At 48.6% G+C, this 17,512-nt stretch overlaps 1 protein-coding gene across 4 annotated transcripts in view; it reads right to left on the bottom strand.

Annotated features, from left to right (window-relative positions):
- Positions 1–17,512, bottom strand: part of HOOK3 (hook microtubule tethering protein 3) — a 1,476,018-nt gene that overhangs the window by 389,099 nt on the left and 1,069,407 nt on the right. For all 4 annotated transcript variants that reach the window (XM_085636641.1, XM_085636638.1, XM_085636639.1 and 1 more), the window contains one exon: positions 9,140–9,227. In XM_085636641.1, coding sequence (XP_085492767.1) covers positions 9,140–9,227 — 88 coding nt within the window. The remainder of the gene's footprint in view (positions 1–9,139; positions 9,228–17,512) is intronic.

The following is a 17,512-nucleotide window of genomic DNA, read 5'->3' as shown; positions in this document are numbered from 1 at the left end:
CCATGGTGGAGAAGGTCGTCTAACAGGGGGAAACACCTTACGCAAACCCTCCAAAAAATCTTTAATCACAGGGATTTGAAAAAATGAGGTTTGGGAAGGGCCCTTTCTATACGCAGTCAAAGCTGCAAGATGAACTTTAATAGACTGAAAATTAAGCCCAGATTGAGCTAACTGCAGCAGATAAGGCAAAATAACATCTTCTTTACAGGAAGTAGGGTCAATGTCCTTTGCCTTGCACCATAAGCAGAATCTCTTCCACCTATAGGCGTAAGAAGTCCTCGTAGACGGTCTCTTCGCTTCTTTCAAGATCTCCATACAGTCCTGAGGTAGGTTCAAGTGTCCATACTGTACTAGCTCAGGAGCCATGCTGCCAAACTCAAGGACGAGAGATTGGGGTGAACCATCTGTCCTCCGAATTTCGTGAGAAGGTCCGACAGGCGCCGGTGAGGCAGAACAGACCGGTGAAGAAGGTCGGTGAACCACCATTGCCTCGGCCACTCCGGAGCAATCAGGATCATCCTGGCTCTGGATTGCGACAGCTTGATCAGCACTGCCGGAATCAGGGGAACGGGTGGAAAGGCGTAGAGAAAGCTGTTGGACCAGCTCATCCATAGGGCATTCCCCAGTGTCCCTGGTTGGTAGTACCTGGACGCGAAGTCGCGGCATTTGCTGTTTTCTGCCGTAGCGAACAGATCGATATCCGGAGTGCCCCACTCTGCGAAGACGTCTCTTAGCACGTCGTCGTTTAGCACCCACTCGTGATTTTCTTGAACGAGCCTGCTGAGCGCATCGGCTTGGGCATTCTGCACTCCCGGCAGATGGGTTGCCGTGATCGTTAGGTTCCTGGCCACCAGCCAATTCCAGATCGTCTGTGCCTCCCGAGACAGCGTGCATGAACGGGAGCCCCCCTGCTTGTTGAGGTAATACATGGTAGTCCGTCTGAACTAGCAGGGAGTCCGTCTTGAAGGAGGGATGGAACGCCTTCAGGGCCAAGTGTACTGCTCTGAGTTCCAAAAAGTTGATGTGGTAAGTCATCTCCGTCTGTGACCATATCCCCTGAATCTGAAGAGGGCCCGAATGCGCTCCCCAGCCCTGGAGAGACGCATCGGTCACTATGGTCTGGACCGGAATATCCTTGTGAAAGGGAGTCCCCTTGCAGACATTCTCTGAGGAGCACCACCATTTCAGAGACTGTAGAGCGTGTTGGGACAGATGAATCTTGTCCTCCCAACGCCCCCGCCTCTGGTCCCATTGATCCTCCAGACATTCCTGCAGAGGCCTCATATGCAGACGTGCAATGGGGGTGAGGAAGATGCATGAAGCCATCGACCCCAGTAAAGAGGCCACCGTCCTCACTGTAGGAGAGTGGGCTGAGAGGAGGTGCAGGGCCTTCCAACAGATAGATAAGCGTCTCTCCTCCGAAGGACACACGCTTGCGTTCAAAGTATTGACTGAGGCCCCCAAGTACTGGAGACACTGCACAGGGATCGGCACTGACTTCGTCATGTTGATGTGCAGTCCCAGGCGATGAAGCAAGGCAGCTGTCCAGTTGAAATGACACTGGGCTTCCTGGTACGTGGAAGCTTTGATCAGCCAATCGTCCAGGTAGGGGTGCACAAACACTTTTTGATCTTCCGCAAGTGTGCTGCCACCACTGCCATGCACTTGGAGAACGTCCTCGGTGCAGACTTCAGACCAAACGGGAGTACTGTATACTGGTAATGGTTGTTGCCTACCAAAAACCTCAGGAACTTGCGATGCTTTTGTGCGATCGGCACATGAAAGTAAGCGTCCTGCAGATCTATGGTGCACAGCCAGTCTCCTCGATGCAACTGAGGGTAAATCTGATGCAGGGACAACATACGGAACTTTTCTCTGAGGATCCACTTGTTTGTCTGACGCAGATCTAGAATAGGCCTGAACTCGTTCTTGTCCTTTTTTCTGACGAGAAAGAACCTTGAGTAAAGACCTTTTCCTCTTTGCCTCAAAGGAACAGTTTCTATCGCCTTCTTCTTTAACAGAATGTCCGCCTCCCACTGGAGCTCTCGCACCATGAAGGGAGAGCGCACTGGTGGAATCTGTGGAGGCGGGCTGGTGAAACGAAGACTGTACCCATTGCAAACAATATTCAGCACCCACTTGTCCTGAGTTATTGTTCTCCACTCTGCCAGGTAGTATTGAATACTTCCCCCCACCGGAGCGGGTAACGGATGAGGGGGAAGTGACCTTTCAGGGCTTTGACCCGGCCGGGCCTTTGTTCCCCGACGAGGATTGATGCTGGCCTCTGCCCCTCTGGCGCTTTTGAAAGGACTGCCTCGGGAACGGTTGTTGTTGCTGGTGTTGTTGTTGTTGACCAGACTGACGCCCTTGGCCGCGTTGTTTAGAATAACGCCTGCCATAGGAACGGAATGATCTCTTCTGTTCCTTGGGTTTTTCCAACCCCACGGCCTTCAGGGTTTCTGCTTCGGCATTCATGCGGGCCATTTCGTCATCCGCATGAGACCCGAGGCAAGTTAGCAATCTTTTGCTGCGCTTCAGGCTTTAGAGAGGTAAGTCTCAGCCAGGAATGTCTCCTCATGTGTACTCCATGACAGTACCCATGGGCCGCCAGCAATGACACATCTCCCGCTGCACTGATGATCTGGTTGGAGACCATCATGCCCTCATTCAACACCTCCTGGAAGTCTTCCCGTTTATCCCTAGGCAGGGAGTCAGCAAACTGTTGCAGGGAGTCCCATAACGATCGGTCATAGCGACCCAGCAGAGCGGAGGCGCTAGCAGCCTTCATAGTCGAGGCTGACGTAGAGCACATCCTCCTCCCCAAGGAGTCCATCTTGCGACTCTCCTTATCCGGAGGAGCTGTGGAAGAGGGCGACGTGGCATGTTGCTTCCTAGCCGCAACCACAATGACAGAGTCCGGGGGAGGGTCCACCCTGAGGAACGCCAGGTCCGAATCAGGGGCCCTGTATTTCTTTTGCAACCTTGAGGGGGCAGACTTCACCACGGCCGGTGTCAAGAAGACCTCCATGGCTGGTTCCTCCAGACCTGGAACCAAAGGGAGGAGGGGGCGTGAGAGATGCGCCTTGTGTAAAGTCTCGAATATCACAGAGGTAGGGGGAACTGGTACTGTCACTGAGATTCCCAATTTTGCCACTCCTCTCATCAGAACATCTTGGAAAGTGGCAATATCATCCACTGGCGAGATTCTAGTAGGCGGCGTTTCCGATAACGTGGGGGAAAGCCGTCCAGTGCCAGAAGAGTCCGAATACCTCGTGCCTCTGGATCGAGATCTATACCTCCGTCGTCCATGCCTTGTGTGAGTGGACGATCTGTGTCTGCTCCGTGACCTCCGGCGCGATCTAGAGCGTGATCTCAGTCTCTTAGGAGCCACTGGTCGCCGAGGAGAAGGCGGGAGCTGTGGCACCGGAGGCGGTGGTGGCGTAGGTCGCTTACGTGGCGCCACTGGGAGCCGGGGGTCAGGTGGAGGAGGAGGAGGAGGAGGAGGAGGCGTGGGAGGCTTAGGCTGCGGTCGCGGTAGAGGCAGCGGCAGGAGGTCCAGTGGAGACTCTCTCCCATCACTCCTTGCGGGAGAACCCGGACTAGCCCTGTCCGGACTTCCATCCACCCTTCTCTTCTTTGCGGGTCTACTCCGTGAAGAAGCCGAAGTGAACGAGGGGGAGCGTCCCGCTCTCCTAGATCCACGACTGGAGATCGTAGTCACTGAAGAAGTGTCACCAGGTGATCTCGTCCTCGACGTCGAGCCGTGCGTGGACCTCGTACGGCTTCTCCTCCCCGTTGAACGCAAACGGCGATCCCTCGACGTCGAACGGCGTCTTCGACGTCAAGTGCCTTCGTCTCGACGGCGAGCCTCTCGGCGTCGACGGTGATCTCCTTCGCCTCGACGGCGAGCTCAGTCGCCTCGACGGCGATCTCCCTCGACTCGACGTCCGTCGCCGGTGGCTTTGCGTCGATGTCGTCGACGTCGACGGCGAACACACCGGTGCTGTACCTTTCGCCGTCGATGTCGTAGTCCTCGACGTCGAGCGGGATCTTCCGGCCGGTAGGCGCTGTTTCTGCTTCCTTTTCTGCCCGGAGGTCCCTCCAGTGGCTGAAGCATGGGCAGAGGATGGGGAAGGAGATCCTCCATGCCCAGAGGTCCCACCTGTCCTCTGCTGCTCCTGTCCCTGAAGGCAAATCTTCTCTCTGTCCCTCAGGGTCCTCTTGGAGAAGGTCTTGCAGATGTCACATGTAGCAGGGACATGTGAAAATGATAAGCAGAGGATACAGACATCATGTGGGTCCGTCTTGGCCATTTTCCTCCCACACTCAGGGCATTTATCAATAAAGCCATGCTAAGAGTGGGTCAAACTGCACCAAATTGCAGGATGCAGCAGAGAAAGGCTCTAGACGTCGAATGAACAAACTTTATCAAAAAAAACAATTTTTATCCAAAATATCCACCCAAAAGTACTACAGAACCCAAGGTTAATGGTTAGTCCAGTGGTTATTGTGGTTTATAGTGATTAGTAATGTGCTCTCAAGAGAAATTGCATCCATTTACTTCAGTTACTTGCTATATATTCATACCAGGTAAGTGTGATCATTAGTGGGGACTATGTGGTTTCAGGTGAACCGTTGGTGAGATGGATAGGCTGGCAGAGTTTAGTTAATGTTAGATTACAGGGATAGTGTTTTAAAGAGAAGAGGTTGTGATCTATACAATGAGGTATCAGCTAATTGCAGAATTACAATAAGAAGGATTGCGGCAGACAGGCAAGAGACATGAGACTATTGTTTTATTGAACTACTATTCTCAGATATAGAAGGTATGCAGAGGATGGAAGCCAAAATGAGAGTAAATCAATGCCATTTTTTCATGCAGTGTTTAGGAGTATAGCAGGAGAATGTTTTCTTAGTTAGCAAGTAGTCAGAGAATGTAAGCTGTAGAGTATACATAGTGTTCTATATCCAGGGCAAACAGCTTAAACGTGATTGCAAGCATATACATCATCATTTAAACATTAAGAGCTGGAGATATTGCATAAAAGTGTGATGCTCATTTAAAGTGCTTCAGTGCCCCCCGAATCAGTATGGCTTTGAGAGGGTGTGAGGCAACATCCAGAGCTGCTAAATTGGGAGCCAGGGAACACGGCACAAGTCTCTGCATCAACCAAACATCCCACGACTCCTGGTAAACCACTCCTTCTCCTCGTGCCTACATAACTGGTGTGTCTCTGTGCAATGCCACCGGCGCCCATGTCAAGCACTCCAACACCATATTCTCGAGCTCCTGCTATACATAATGGAGGCTGGACCCATGGCTTTGCAGATGTGGGGCTAGAGACTTGCTGATTAAGAGGCCGATAGGGAGGCCATTTGTTGGAGGCTGCTGCAAGGGGGTGTCCTGGAAGGGGGGGTGAGATGGCACCCAAGTTGATTAGCCCCTTCGTCTCTCCTGTCTGATCCTGGATCAACCCAACACTTGGGTGTGAAGGAGGCCCTGACACCCATGTAAAGAAACAAGAAGCTAAGAGGGGACAGGAAGAGTGGGCGATACCCCCGTGAATGCAGCATAATAGCCACACCCTGAGTCATGTTTTTTTCTTTAATCCTTGCCAAATGTAAATGAAAGAGGCCCACAGAAAGGAGAAGCAGACATCCGAACTAAGGGGAAGGAACGGAATACAGGGAAGGAATCACGGTAGAAAAGATCAAAAGATAAAGGAAACAATTGCGACGAGAAAGACAACAGATGAAAGCAAGTAGGTGAATGAGCATGCAGATAAGGGTCAAGTGTGCAGCGAGGAAGCAAACAGATGGAATGATTGTAGAGAATAGATCTCCAAGAGAAGTTACACTGTGCAACCACACAAACACGCATCTGCCCAACCGACAAAGCATGCTTAACTCACAGCACATATACACAAGCACAGATCCCCCTGTGACATTGGGACACAGTCAGCAAGGCTGCTAACTGCTAATACACAGTCCACCCAAAGCTGACTCCAGAACACCTGCTCTGCACTACATATTAAGATTTTGCGCCAAATAGACGCACAAAGCAGAACTGCTCTGCAAAGCTGTAAATACACAAAACATGACAGGCCACTGGCACAAACCCCACCCGCATACATTACACCTAATGGTCACTATAACAATTTGGCGAAATCATAAAGTACCATCAACTCGCCCCCCCCCCCTCCCGGTCAGGTCCAACTCAATAGGTACGATCTTACATTAACAGCAGCTTGACAATTCAATGGAGCGATTTTGATTTCTGTAGAGTTACCCTTCAATTGTAACAAAAGCAACTGGCCTATATTTAAGGATAAGCTGTGACATCCAGGGGAAGTCCAGAAGGAAACAGAAGTGTTGGCATGTGTTCGAGGAACAGCTTTAATGAGATTTTAGGACGTTTAAATAGAACTTATTTTTAACTGTATCATTTAATGTATATTTTGTGATGTTAGCGATTTTAGCATTTTTAGTGTCTTTTTTCTTAATTACCCTTATGTGAAAGGCAGCTTTGTTCTAGACTGCGGGACAAAAGCACTTTAAGGAATTCAATTCAATTAAATCTTCTAATTGGAAACAAAAGTGTCAGCGTTCTAGTTTTAAAGCCATGTATCGTTTCGCTTTTTAGTTGCTCTGAATTTTGATCAGTGGGGGACCATCAATCAATTTTGCTGCCAATTCTGGATGAGTGCAGATATAGGCACTATTGTTTCCACATAGATGGCCTCTCATTCCAATTATTACTTTAAGATACATGGAGGGGGCTGGATTTTCCCTTGTATCAGTCATTTTTGAGCAAGGAATCTTCTTTCTACTCTATATCTTGTGATTTTCATTAGGGCTCTTTTCAGTCAAGGATTATAGTTAATGTAGATGTTTGGTCTTTTGGAGTCTTCATTCTCTTGCTTGTTACTCATGTTTCACTCTAACACCAACAGCATTCAAGTTCCACCTTTTCAGGTCCAAAATCAAAAGTTAACATCTCTTTTCAAGGAGTATTTAGTGAAAGTCTATGACAGCACAAGAGCAAATTCGCGTGAATCGGATATACACAAACTGATCTGATCCTAATTTGTCACTAGAAGATCTCTGGAGTCAGACTATAATCTGGGGCACATTTTCAAAGCCAATGGCCTCTATAAGCTTGCTATGGAGATGTAGGAACACTTTTTTCACCAACTTTAGTTGCCCAAGAGAATTTTTCCTTTTATTTTACAAACCACCACCTAATGACCAGCAATGCTCCTGTGTGTGCCTGAATGGAACACACTAAGGTGCTTCATTTGGATATTCTAACTGCTCCTGCAAGGATGTTGCAGCAGGTGTGGAATTTAGCTCTTAACCTAGTAAACAGCGTACAGATTTTTGAACAGATGTCCTGGTTCCCTTACAAGATACATTGGCTCTAGGTGCCACAGAGTATTCAAAACCAGCTACTCTGTACTGCTCAGAAACTGATGAAACCAGTGCGGTCCTCCATGTAAGTAGGGAAAACTAAAAGCCTTCATTATCCTGACAAATGAGATACAAACATCTGCTATAATTTCATTGATTCAAGAATCCTATTGGTGGACCGGCCTTCCCAGCTGTGGCCTCCAACTTACGAGTAGCTCTAAAGTTCTTAACCACTGATGAGAAGAATAAGCATGACTAGAGGGTACAGATGGATGGCCTGGCATGATGTAACCAGCATTTTCAGGTCTGCCCCGCTCTGCATGGATGCCTTTTGGATCTACTTGTGCTTTATCCAATCACATGATACTCCAGAGAGGCTATAAAGACTGTTTGTTGTTAAGGCTTCTTGGCCCTTCCAGCAGCATATAGGCATCCTAGGAGGGCAGTGTTAACTGGTGTCAGCAAGCTACAGCCATCACAGCCAGCTTCTGTAACATATAGCAAAACTATCAATCACTGCCCTTCTGGATGGGTGAATAAAGCACTGGAAAAATCCTTAGCAGCATCCAAGCAGTACAGGTTACATACCTACAATCCAGCTATAAAAATTCCATATATAAAGACACAAAAACGGAAGAGGAAAATAAAATAAACCTTGATTCTATAAGGGAAACCCTTAATGGGTTTAAGATTGCCCTCACACACTAATTGGCGTTATGCTTCATCATAGGGCATACTATAACACTCTGGCACAAGCCAATGCTCAGAGTGGAGAAATAAAACTTTGTTTTTTTAAGGGCAAAAATAGCCCTCCAAAAGTGGGATCCTCAAAACACAAAAACCTAAAAACTATTTAAGAGAGTGCCCACCTTATTTTATTTTGAGTCTCTCTTGGCAGGGTTCAAAAATGTCAGTCGGGATATGCCTGCACAGTTAGTACCCTGTACCCCTAAATGTTGTGTTCATCAACAGGTTTTGGCCTTCCAACCGCCCCTCAGAGTTGACGGTCTTCGTCAGGATAAAGATCCCTGTTCTTATTCTCCTCCCTGCTCATGCTAAGTGGAATTAGGGGATCAAGCCCTGGCCATCCTTGCAATTCCAGACACAATCTCAGGAACTACCGGAGTTTCCCTAAAATCATTCCAAAACCGGGGTAAGAGTGGGATCGTCGCCCTGTAGAAACAAGTCATTCAAGTGTCTGACACGCCCGTCAGGCCACTTGCTTCCCTATGATGTGTGTGTTTATATATGTGCTAAGGAAAAATAAAGGACGGGTGGTACCTCTCGCCCCTTCGTTAGTGTGTGATGGATAGAAATTCCATATCCTGATGTGTCTGTTAAAAAGGAGACTACAGTGTGCTATCTTCTGTTTCTGAACGAGAAGCATTATCAGAAAAAACTGATGGGAAAACCTGGTTGAATGGAAATAAGGGACTTGATCTTCACAGTAATGCGAAAGTTGTTTCTTGTTTTCTTTTGCACAATCTGTAAGTAACCTGATGCTTAAAATGATGGCACAAAACGTGCAGTATTTTAGAAAGCAATCAATACATTATGCTACATCATCAGACCGTATGTGCACTAACTCAATAGATTTAGAAAAATACATAACCGTTCCAGGACGACGGCCACTGAAGGAAAAACAATAAAGTTTTCAGTGCATATAAACCAATAGAGCTTGCTAGCAGCAGAATAACAAATTAAAAAAAGGCAATACAACTCTACTTACATCTTCAGCTTTTGACCCTTGGTCCTGCAAGGACTTCTGAAGCTCTTCTACTTGAGACTGCACCTCCAAAAGCCTCTGATTTACCAATCTAAAATTGACAGAATGAAATACTTATTTATAAGGTTCAAAAGGAAAGAAAACAGCTATCTATTTTTCATTGAAAGATCGAAAGGTTTGATTTAGTTGATCCGAGCATTTGAGAAAGGTTAATCATTGCCACAATTCCACAATCAGTACCACAATTTCTTTTTTATACAGGCTTTCAGTCCGTCACCTCAAGAGAAGTTTATGCATCTATATAAAAATGTACATTTAATCAAGGTAGAAAGTTTTATGCTTCAAGCTTTGACATCATGCCAGGAAGACTGGCAAGTTCAAAAGCAGCCTTAAGTCCCAATTTTTAGAAGGAAACAAAAAGTAAACATGAATTACAACATAAACAGCTGGGAACCTAGAACAGTGCAGTAATTCATTATACTCTCTCAGATCATGAAAGTTAAGTCATAAGGATTAGAGAGTAGTAAGTACCCTTTGGGAAGCCTTGATCTAATGCACTGCAAATGCTAAGAACTGGAATATGTATAGCTGAAGTGGCTGGTGCGGGACCAATTGGTGGCTTGTGGCTCTCAATAAATGCCCAAACCAAATCAATAAAGTAGACCTTTTCAGTAAATATATTTAACTGACAAACATTTTGATCCAAACGGGCATGGCATATGCTTTGAGCAAAACAGAGGTATTTATTTATAAGGCAAGGCGTAAATTCAAGAGAAAGGTACATCGAATTGAGAGCTACAGTAGGATGGGAAAACAAGGACTAGTGAGTTTTGCACCTCTGTAGTGAAAGAAATACTCAATCACCTTCAATGTGCTTTGCCGAGGGTGTCCAAACCTATCCATACACAAGGATCATGCATGAACATCATTCAGTGGTCTTTGGCATTAGGTTTTAACTTAAAGGTAAACACATTTACTGAAACTCATCGAGTCTAAAGGCCCTTTTATCTCACAGAATGAAAACTATCGACTTTCTAAGAAAGTCAACGAAATTAAAAATTCTGTGATTTGTGCATTGCTCTGGGCTTGGTTTACAGTCTCAAAATCCAGGAGCTGGTAAGAGAACTGAGTGCACTGCACTTTGGTACAATTTTTAGATTGGGTTGTTACACCCAGTCGCCATGACAACACCTGGATGTAAATGGCATCATTACAGAATATTAATCTAGAAGTAGTATGCATTAGAAATCAACTTTAACAATAGTTTCAATTAAGGAGTTAGCTTACAGTCCCCGAGTACTGAATGGAGTTATTGCCCAAGGCTGTAAGCTAGATTTAAATTGACCATTATTCCTGAAGTGTACAAACACCATACATTTCTTAGTTAGGTTGGTTAGTTTTCATTCTATTTGGGATAGTAGTTTGCCCATTCACAGAAGGTAATGAAAATTGTTGTACGGAATACCTAACAAATGCTGGAGTTGTAAAGATTTGGAATAAAGAAATGAATAGATGTGACCGGTGCAACAACGTAGATAAAGAGCGGGGGTGATCTGGTTAACATGCTGCTGTTTATGTCATAAGGCAGAGTAGTACAGAATTTACTTTATCCATGCCAACACTATCTCTGACCTTTAGATCACACAATCAGTGGAGTGAGGATGTTATTACTTTTAAACAATGTTTTCACAACAACTCTTAAGTAAAGCCAAAGAGGATGGTAGGTGAGAGAAAGACTGAAAATATTTTGTCTATGTCTCGCACTGCAAACAGGTGTTGTTAGCTCTTTATGCATGTTTGCAAGAAAATAATACATTGGGAACACAGATTTTCAACTATATAGGTGCATACAATTGATTTGTTCTAAATGGACAAGTTACTTAACTTTGGGAATACCTTATATGGTAGTCATGATCTAGCCACAGACTCCTTACCTTTTAAATTCACAGGCGCCAGACTGGATTCAGAAGATTTTTCTTCAAGCATACCCATGCGCGCCGGTAGGTGGCATTGGTCGGCTCCACATGACGTCGTCAGGGTCGTCTCTGCAGTTGTGATGTCCACGTCACCTATGTAGGTGTTACCTTGGTGCTCTGATGTCAGTTACTTTCCTCGACTTTCCACACCAGGAGTGCGGAACCATGAAGTGCACTGACATTGGTGTTCTCTGAACAACAAGGGCCCTGAAAGGTAACAGCCTTGTCCCCAAGAGCCTGTCCACAGTGCGGGGAGGATGGGTGGATTGGTAAGGAATCTAAAGCTAGATCATGTCTCTAATAGATAAGTTGTAACTTATTCATCTGACAGAGACATCGAGCCGCAGATTCCTTACCTAGGAATAGATACCCAAGCAACTCCAGCCCTGGAGGATGAACTGTGTACAAGTTAGACAAGGAAGTCCTGCAGGACAGAGGGGCCAAAAAGGCCTTCCCTGTGGACTTGATCATCCAAGCAGTAGTGCTTAGTGAACGTCTGCAAAGACGCCACGTTGCAGCCAGAAAAATGTCAAGGACTGACTGGGACACCACGTTGCATTGCCATAGTAACAGCCTTAGTTCTGGTAGAATGAGCCTTGAACGCTTTAGAAGGCTGCCGTTAGAGCAGAGCACAGTATATTTCATTGCAAAGGACAACCCGAGAGATCGTTCTTTTCTGCACAGCACGACCCCTCTTCAGTCCTATGTACCTCACGAAGAATTGGTCATCTACCTGGAACTCTTTTGAGTGGTCAAGGAAGAACTACAACACTCTTCTCGGGTCCAGACAGTGGATTTGCTCCTCTTATTTAGAGGTATGCAGTTGTCAAGAATTCCTGTCATACAAGGGAAACACGCCCTTATGTAAACAGGAGAGCTGTTACATAACTCAAGGGAAACACGCCCTTATGTAAACAGGAGAGCTGTTACATAACTCAAGGGAAACACGCCCTTATGTAAACAGGAGAGCTGTTACATAACTCAAGGGAAACACGCCCTTATGTAAACAGGAGAGCTGTTACATAACTCAAGGAAAACACGCCCTATAAAGGGAGGAACCGGGAGGTACAAGGCTGTCGGATATTGTGTTTACACCGACGTACCTGCTTCGTGAAGAGCAGTGTTCCGGAGTGGTGCTCCAGTAAGGCAAGAACGGAGGTAGGTCGAGTCGTTACTCCCTGGGCCGTGTCTTGCCCCATCGTCACCTGTGAAGGACCCGGAAGCTCTACCGGTCAACCATTGAGCTTCGCTTTTTGACTCGGCTGAGTCCAAGCGCAGTGGCGCTTTTGCTGGTTGGAGTCGTAACTCCCAGCCCGACCAGAGACACAGGGACTGCCAGCTGTAACGCACACCAGGAGGTGTTTGCCGCGTTACAGACTCGGAAGTCCACAGGATCGATCGAGCGGCTGCTCTCGGTTCAGTCTTCTTGCTTGTGATTGGGGTATCGGTGACGCATCACCAGGAGGTGACTCCGCGTCCCGGTGCAGTCTGAGGAAGAGGTTGAGCGGCTGCTCCCTTCAGGTAGAGACCCCGGCTGGGTGTTTCCCTGACTCCTCGATTCTCCCCAACACTCTTCGTGCCCCTCACAGCCTACCGATTGGCATTGTCGGCCATTTCATTTCTGCCCTCTGTTGGCATACGCCGGGATCGGCGTATATGCAGAGGACGGTTAGGACCATCCGTGCTGTGGGCTGGTAACGTACTTAGCCTGGAGGATTCCAGTGACTATAACTTTTGTTTGTTCTTTGTATTTTATTTGCCTTCATTAAAAGAACTAACCCTTCACAAGTGGTTGCGTCCTCATTGTCGTGTCTGTTAAACGATCCTGAGACGTTCAGGGCGTTACAAAATATCCGACCTTAATAACACTAACTGTCTCCCGGTCGATAACAGACATGGCAACACTTGATGATGTGCTGGCTGCTTTATTGGCCATGCAAGTTGAAGTGGCTGCCTCTAGGCAAGAAACAGCCGATGTAAAAGCCAGACTGGATGCTATCCAATTGGACCCGCTCACGCCCAGCACCTCCCTCACGAACCAGACCCCTGCGGTAGTAGTGGAAATGCCGGTAGCCATCCCCTTGGCAACACCAGAGAGGTACAGTGGGGATCCTAACACAGTGCAGGTATTCCTCACACAAGTGGCGCTACATTTATCGTGCAAACCAAAGGCGTTCCCCACGAGTCAGGCTCGTGTGGCTTTCCTTATATCCTATTTGGCTGGAAACGCGGCACAATGGGCCGTACCTCTGGTGAGCAGGGACGACCCCCTCTTATGTGATTGGGGTGCTTTTCGCGAGGAATTCCTGAAGGTATTCGACAGAAGGGCTGACTCGTACACGGCGGACCGTGAAATGCTTGAGTTGAGACAGGGATCCAACGACCTGGTGCAGTATCTCAACGCGTTCCGAAGGCTGGTTGCTAAACAGACGGCGCTCTTCCATCAAGGGCTGTGCGATGAGCTCAAGGACGCCGTGGCTCATATTGACCCTCAACCCAAGACATGTGAGGGCCTTATCAACCTGGTATTACGGCTGGAACATAGGCTAAGTGAAAGAAAGGGGGATCATGGGAGAAAAGGAAAATCCCTTCCATCCTATGTGACGGTGGGAAGTCCTGAAACTTCCACCGCATCCAAGGGAGAACCCATGGACATCAGCGCAATACGAGCGAGCCTCACAGCCACGGAGAAAGAGTCACGCCGTAAACCAGGATTGTGCCTATATTGTGGCAAAAAAGGCCACTACGTACGTGAATGCCCTGCCAAACCGAAGACGTCACGTTATCGGGCCAACCGGTCGGTAACAGCCGTGGTGGACATACCGGCGGAAAACTAGAGGACTCCAAGACCAGAGAAGGGGCATCTCGGAGTCACTCATCCATCCCTTCACTTTCCAACTCGGTCACTAAGGGACAACGACACCTGTTTATCACGGTGCACGTGGGAGTGCATGACCAGTGGATACCCGTTGTGGCCATGGTGGATTCAGGGGCCACTGGCATGTTTATGGACCACAACGAGGCATGCAGGCTAGGGCTAGTGCTTCTTCCCAAAGCAGTACCCGAAGACGTCTATGCGGTAGACGGAAGGCGATTGGTGACGGGGCCCATCGGACAGCACACGGGGGTCCTTCCGATGAGATATGGGAGGAACCATTTGGAACAAATCGATTTTAACATCATCCGAGCGCCCCAATATGGCGTCATATTGGGATTGCCGTGGCTACAGAAACACAACCCCTTTGTGGATTGGCCAACACATCGCATCGAAATGACGTCACCGTATTGCATCCTGCATTGTGGAATAAGAACGGAATCCCTTGACGCAGATGAGAGCGGGAGTCAGACGGTGGCTACAGCGGCAGAAAAAGATGTGGCTCTCCCTCAGGCTTATCACAGTTTTGAGGATGTATTTGATGAGGTGAAGGCGGAAGTGCTACCACCACATAGACAGTTTGACTGCCAGATCGACCTGGTGCCAGCGTTCCCAGCGGCAGGCTGTATGCCCTGACGGAGCCTGAAAACGTGCATCTCCGGGGGTACCTGGATAAACTCCTCAAGCTAGGATTCATCCGCCCGTCCAAGTCTCCGGCCGCCTCGCCACTCTTCTTCATCCCGAAGGCTAATGGGGAGCTGAGAGCCTGTGTGGACTTTAGGGCATTGAATGCGATAACCATAAAAAATCGGTACCCCTTGCCTCTCATCAGTGTACTTCTGGAACAGGTCAAGAAAGCTCGTATCTACACCAAGTTGGATTTGAAAGGGGCATACCATCTGGTGCGCATGAGGGACGGAGACGAGTGGAAGACCGCCTTTAAGACCAGGTTCGGCCTTTTTGAGTACCTCGTCATGCCGTTCGGTCTGTGCAACGCCCCGGCAGCCTTTCAGTACTTTTTGAATGAGGTATTCAGAGAGGAGTTGGATATCTACGTGGTCGTATATATCGACGACATCCTCATCTATTCGTCCAGTGTGGAGGAGCACGTACACCACGTCAAAGCTGTGCTCCAAAAGCTGAGGGAAAACATGCTGTTTTGTAAACTCAGCAAGTGTGACTTCCACGTCACATCCGTGGAATTCCTCGGAGTGATGCTGAGTCCAGAGGGACAGGAGATGGCCGAACGAAAGATCAAGGCGGTGAAAGAATGGCCGGTGCCCCAAAGCGTGAAGGACGTCCAAAGTTTCATTGGCTTCGCCAACTTTTACAGGCGGTTTATAGATGGATTTTCAGGAGTGGTGGCCCCAATCACACAGCTACTGAGGAAGTCCAAGGAGTTTGTCTGGTCCCCTGAAGCGAACAAAGCCTTTGAGGCCCTGAAAAGCGCCTTTGGTAAGGCGCCGGTGTTGGCTCACCCCGATCCGGATCTCCCCTACGTGGTGGAAGCGGACGCGTCGGATGTGGCGCTGGGGGCTATCTTGTCCCAACGCAACCACGACACAGGGGTGCTTCATCCCGTTGCGTACATGTCCCGCAAACTCAACGACGCCGAACGCAACTACCATATTGCGGAGAAGGAGCTTCTCGCAATCAAGGACGCCTTCACCGAATGGAGGCATTGGTTGATGGGGGCAAGACATGTGGTATCGGTGTACACGGACCATCGGAACCTACAGTTCATGACGGCCACTAGACACCTTTCTCCCAGGCAGCTGCGGTGGATGATCTTCTTTGCGGGGTTCAACTTCCGCATCACATATCGGCCGGGGACGGAAAACCGGAAGGCGGACGCCCTGTCCCGTCAATCTGCAGTTAAGGAACCATTGCCTGCAACCGAGCGTTCCATCATTTCCCCGAGGATGGTATTGGGGGTTATCCAACCGGATACTTTCCTGAGGGGAATAAAGAGAGGGATCAGGTCATTCGCATGGCGGAGGTGGCTCCTCAGTCACAGAGAATGGCAGCTGAAGGACGGGATACCCCTGAAGGGCAGGTGCCTATTGATACCCACGCCTAGGCTAAGGAAACAAGCATTCATCTGGTGCCATGACTCTCCATGCGCAGGTCATTTGGGCTTTGAAAAAACGGTGGCTAGCATGGGACGGCATTTCTGGTGGCCAACCATGAGAGTGGATGTCAGGAGGTGGGGACAGGAGTGTCCTACGTGTGCTACCATGAAGGCCGACCATGGCCGAACCCAAGGGCTCTTACATCCACTTCCGACCCCGGATAGACCATGGGATAGCATATCACTGGACTTCGTGGTGGGCCTACCGGTAGACCAGGGGATGACGGCAATACTGGTGGTGGTGGATTACTTGACGAAAATGGGGCACTTCATCCCCTGCAAGAGAGTCCCTACGGCCGGGGAATTGGCGTCACTACTCCTAAAGAATGTGGTACGACTGCATGGATTACCTGGGGTGATCGTGTCGGACCGGGGGTCGCAGTTTACTGCGCAATTCTGGAAGACTTGGTGCACTGCGCTGCATGTTAAGACCGCCCTGTCCACCAGCTACCACCCTCAAACGGACGGCCAAACCGAGCGCCTGAACCAAACGCTCAAACAGTATCTGCGATGTTTTGTGGACCAGGGCAGGGAAGAATGGGTCGACTTGCTATGGGTTGCAGAGATAGCCTATAACAACGCCACTCACAGCTCCACACAGTCATCTCCGTTCTATAGCAACTATGGCCAACATCCCAGGTTCTTGCCATTTCTACATCCGTTCAGAGAGGACAGGATTCCCGCCACAGCGGACAGGGTGGCACACATAAAAGACACGTTGATGCGCTCAAGGGCTGTCCTAATAGAGGCCAAGAGAAGATACAAGGCTGCGGCAGATAGGAGGAGAAGGCCCGGGCCACTGTAGCGCACTGGAGACTACGTCTGGATATCCACAAGAAACATGAGGTTTCGAAAGAACAGTGTGTTCCATCCCAAGTACATGGGCCCCTATCGAATTACCAAGTGTATGGGTCCCGTGAACGTGAAGGTGTGCTTGCCCCAGTCATTGCGGATACACCCTGTCTTTCATGTATCATTGCTCAAACCAGCACCCTCCAAACCGTCTGGGACACCTAGGCCGGTATGCGTGGAGTCGGAGGTGGAGTATGAAGTGTCGGGCATACGGGCGTCCAAATGGCGCAGGGGGAAGCTGTGGTACCTGGTTGCGTGGAAAGGCTATGGCCCGGAGGAGCATTCATGGGAACCGGCTGAAGGGGTTCATGCTCCGCGCTTGGTCTCCTTGTTCCATCGGCGTTTTCCTGCCAGCGCTGGACCCGTGGGGAGCCGCTGAGAGGGAGGATGTACTGTCAAGAATTCCTGTCATACAAGGGAAACACGCCCTTATGTAAACAGGAGAGCTGTTACATAACTCAAGGGAAACACGCCCTTATGTAAACAGGAGAGCTGTTACATAACTCAAGGGAAACACGCCCTTATGTAAACAGGAGAGCTGT

The sequence above is a fragment of the Triturus cristatus genome, chromosome 2_1 (genome assembly GCF_964204655.1).
Source record: "Triturus cristatus chromosome 2_1, aTriCri1.1, whole genome shotgun sequence".
Classification (NCBI taxonomy): Eukaryota; Metazoa; Chordata; class Amphibia; order Caudata; family Salamandridae; genus Triturus; species Triturus cristatus.
Note: the sequence above shows the minus strand (reverse complement) of the source record. Positions and strands in the feature narration are given on the sequence as shown.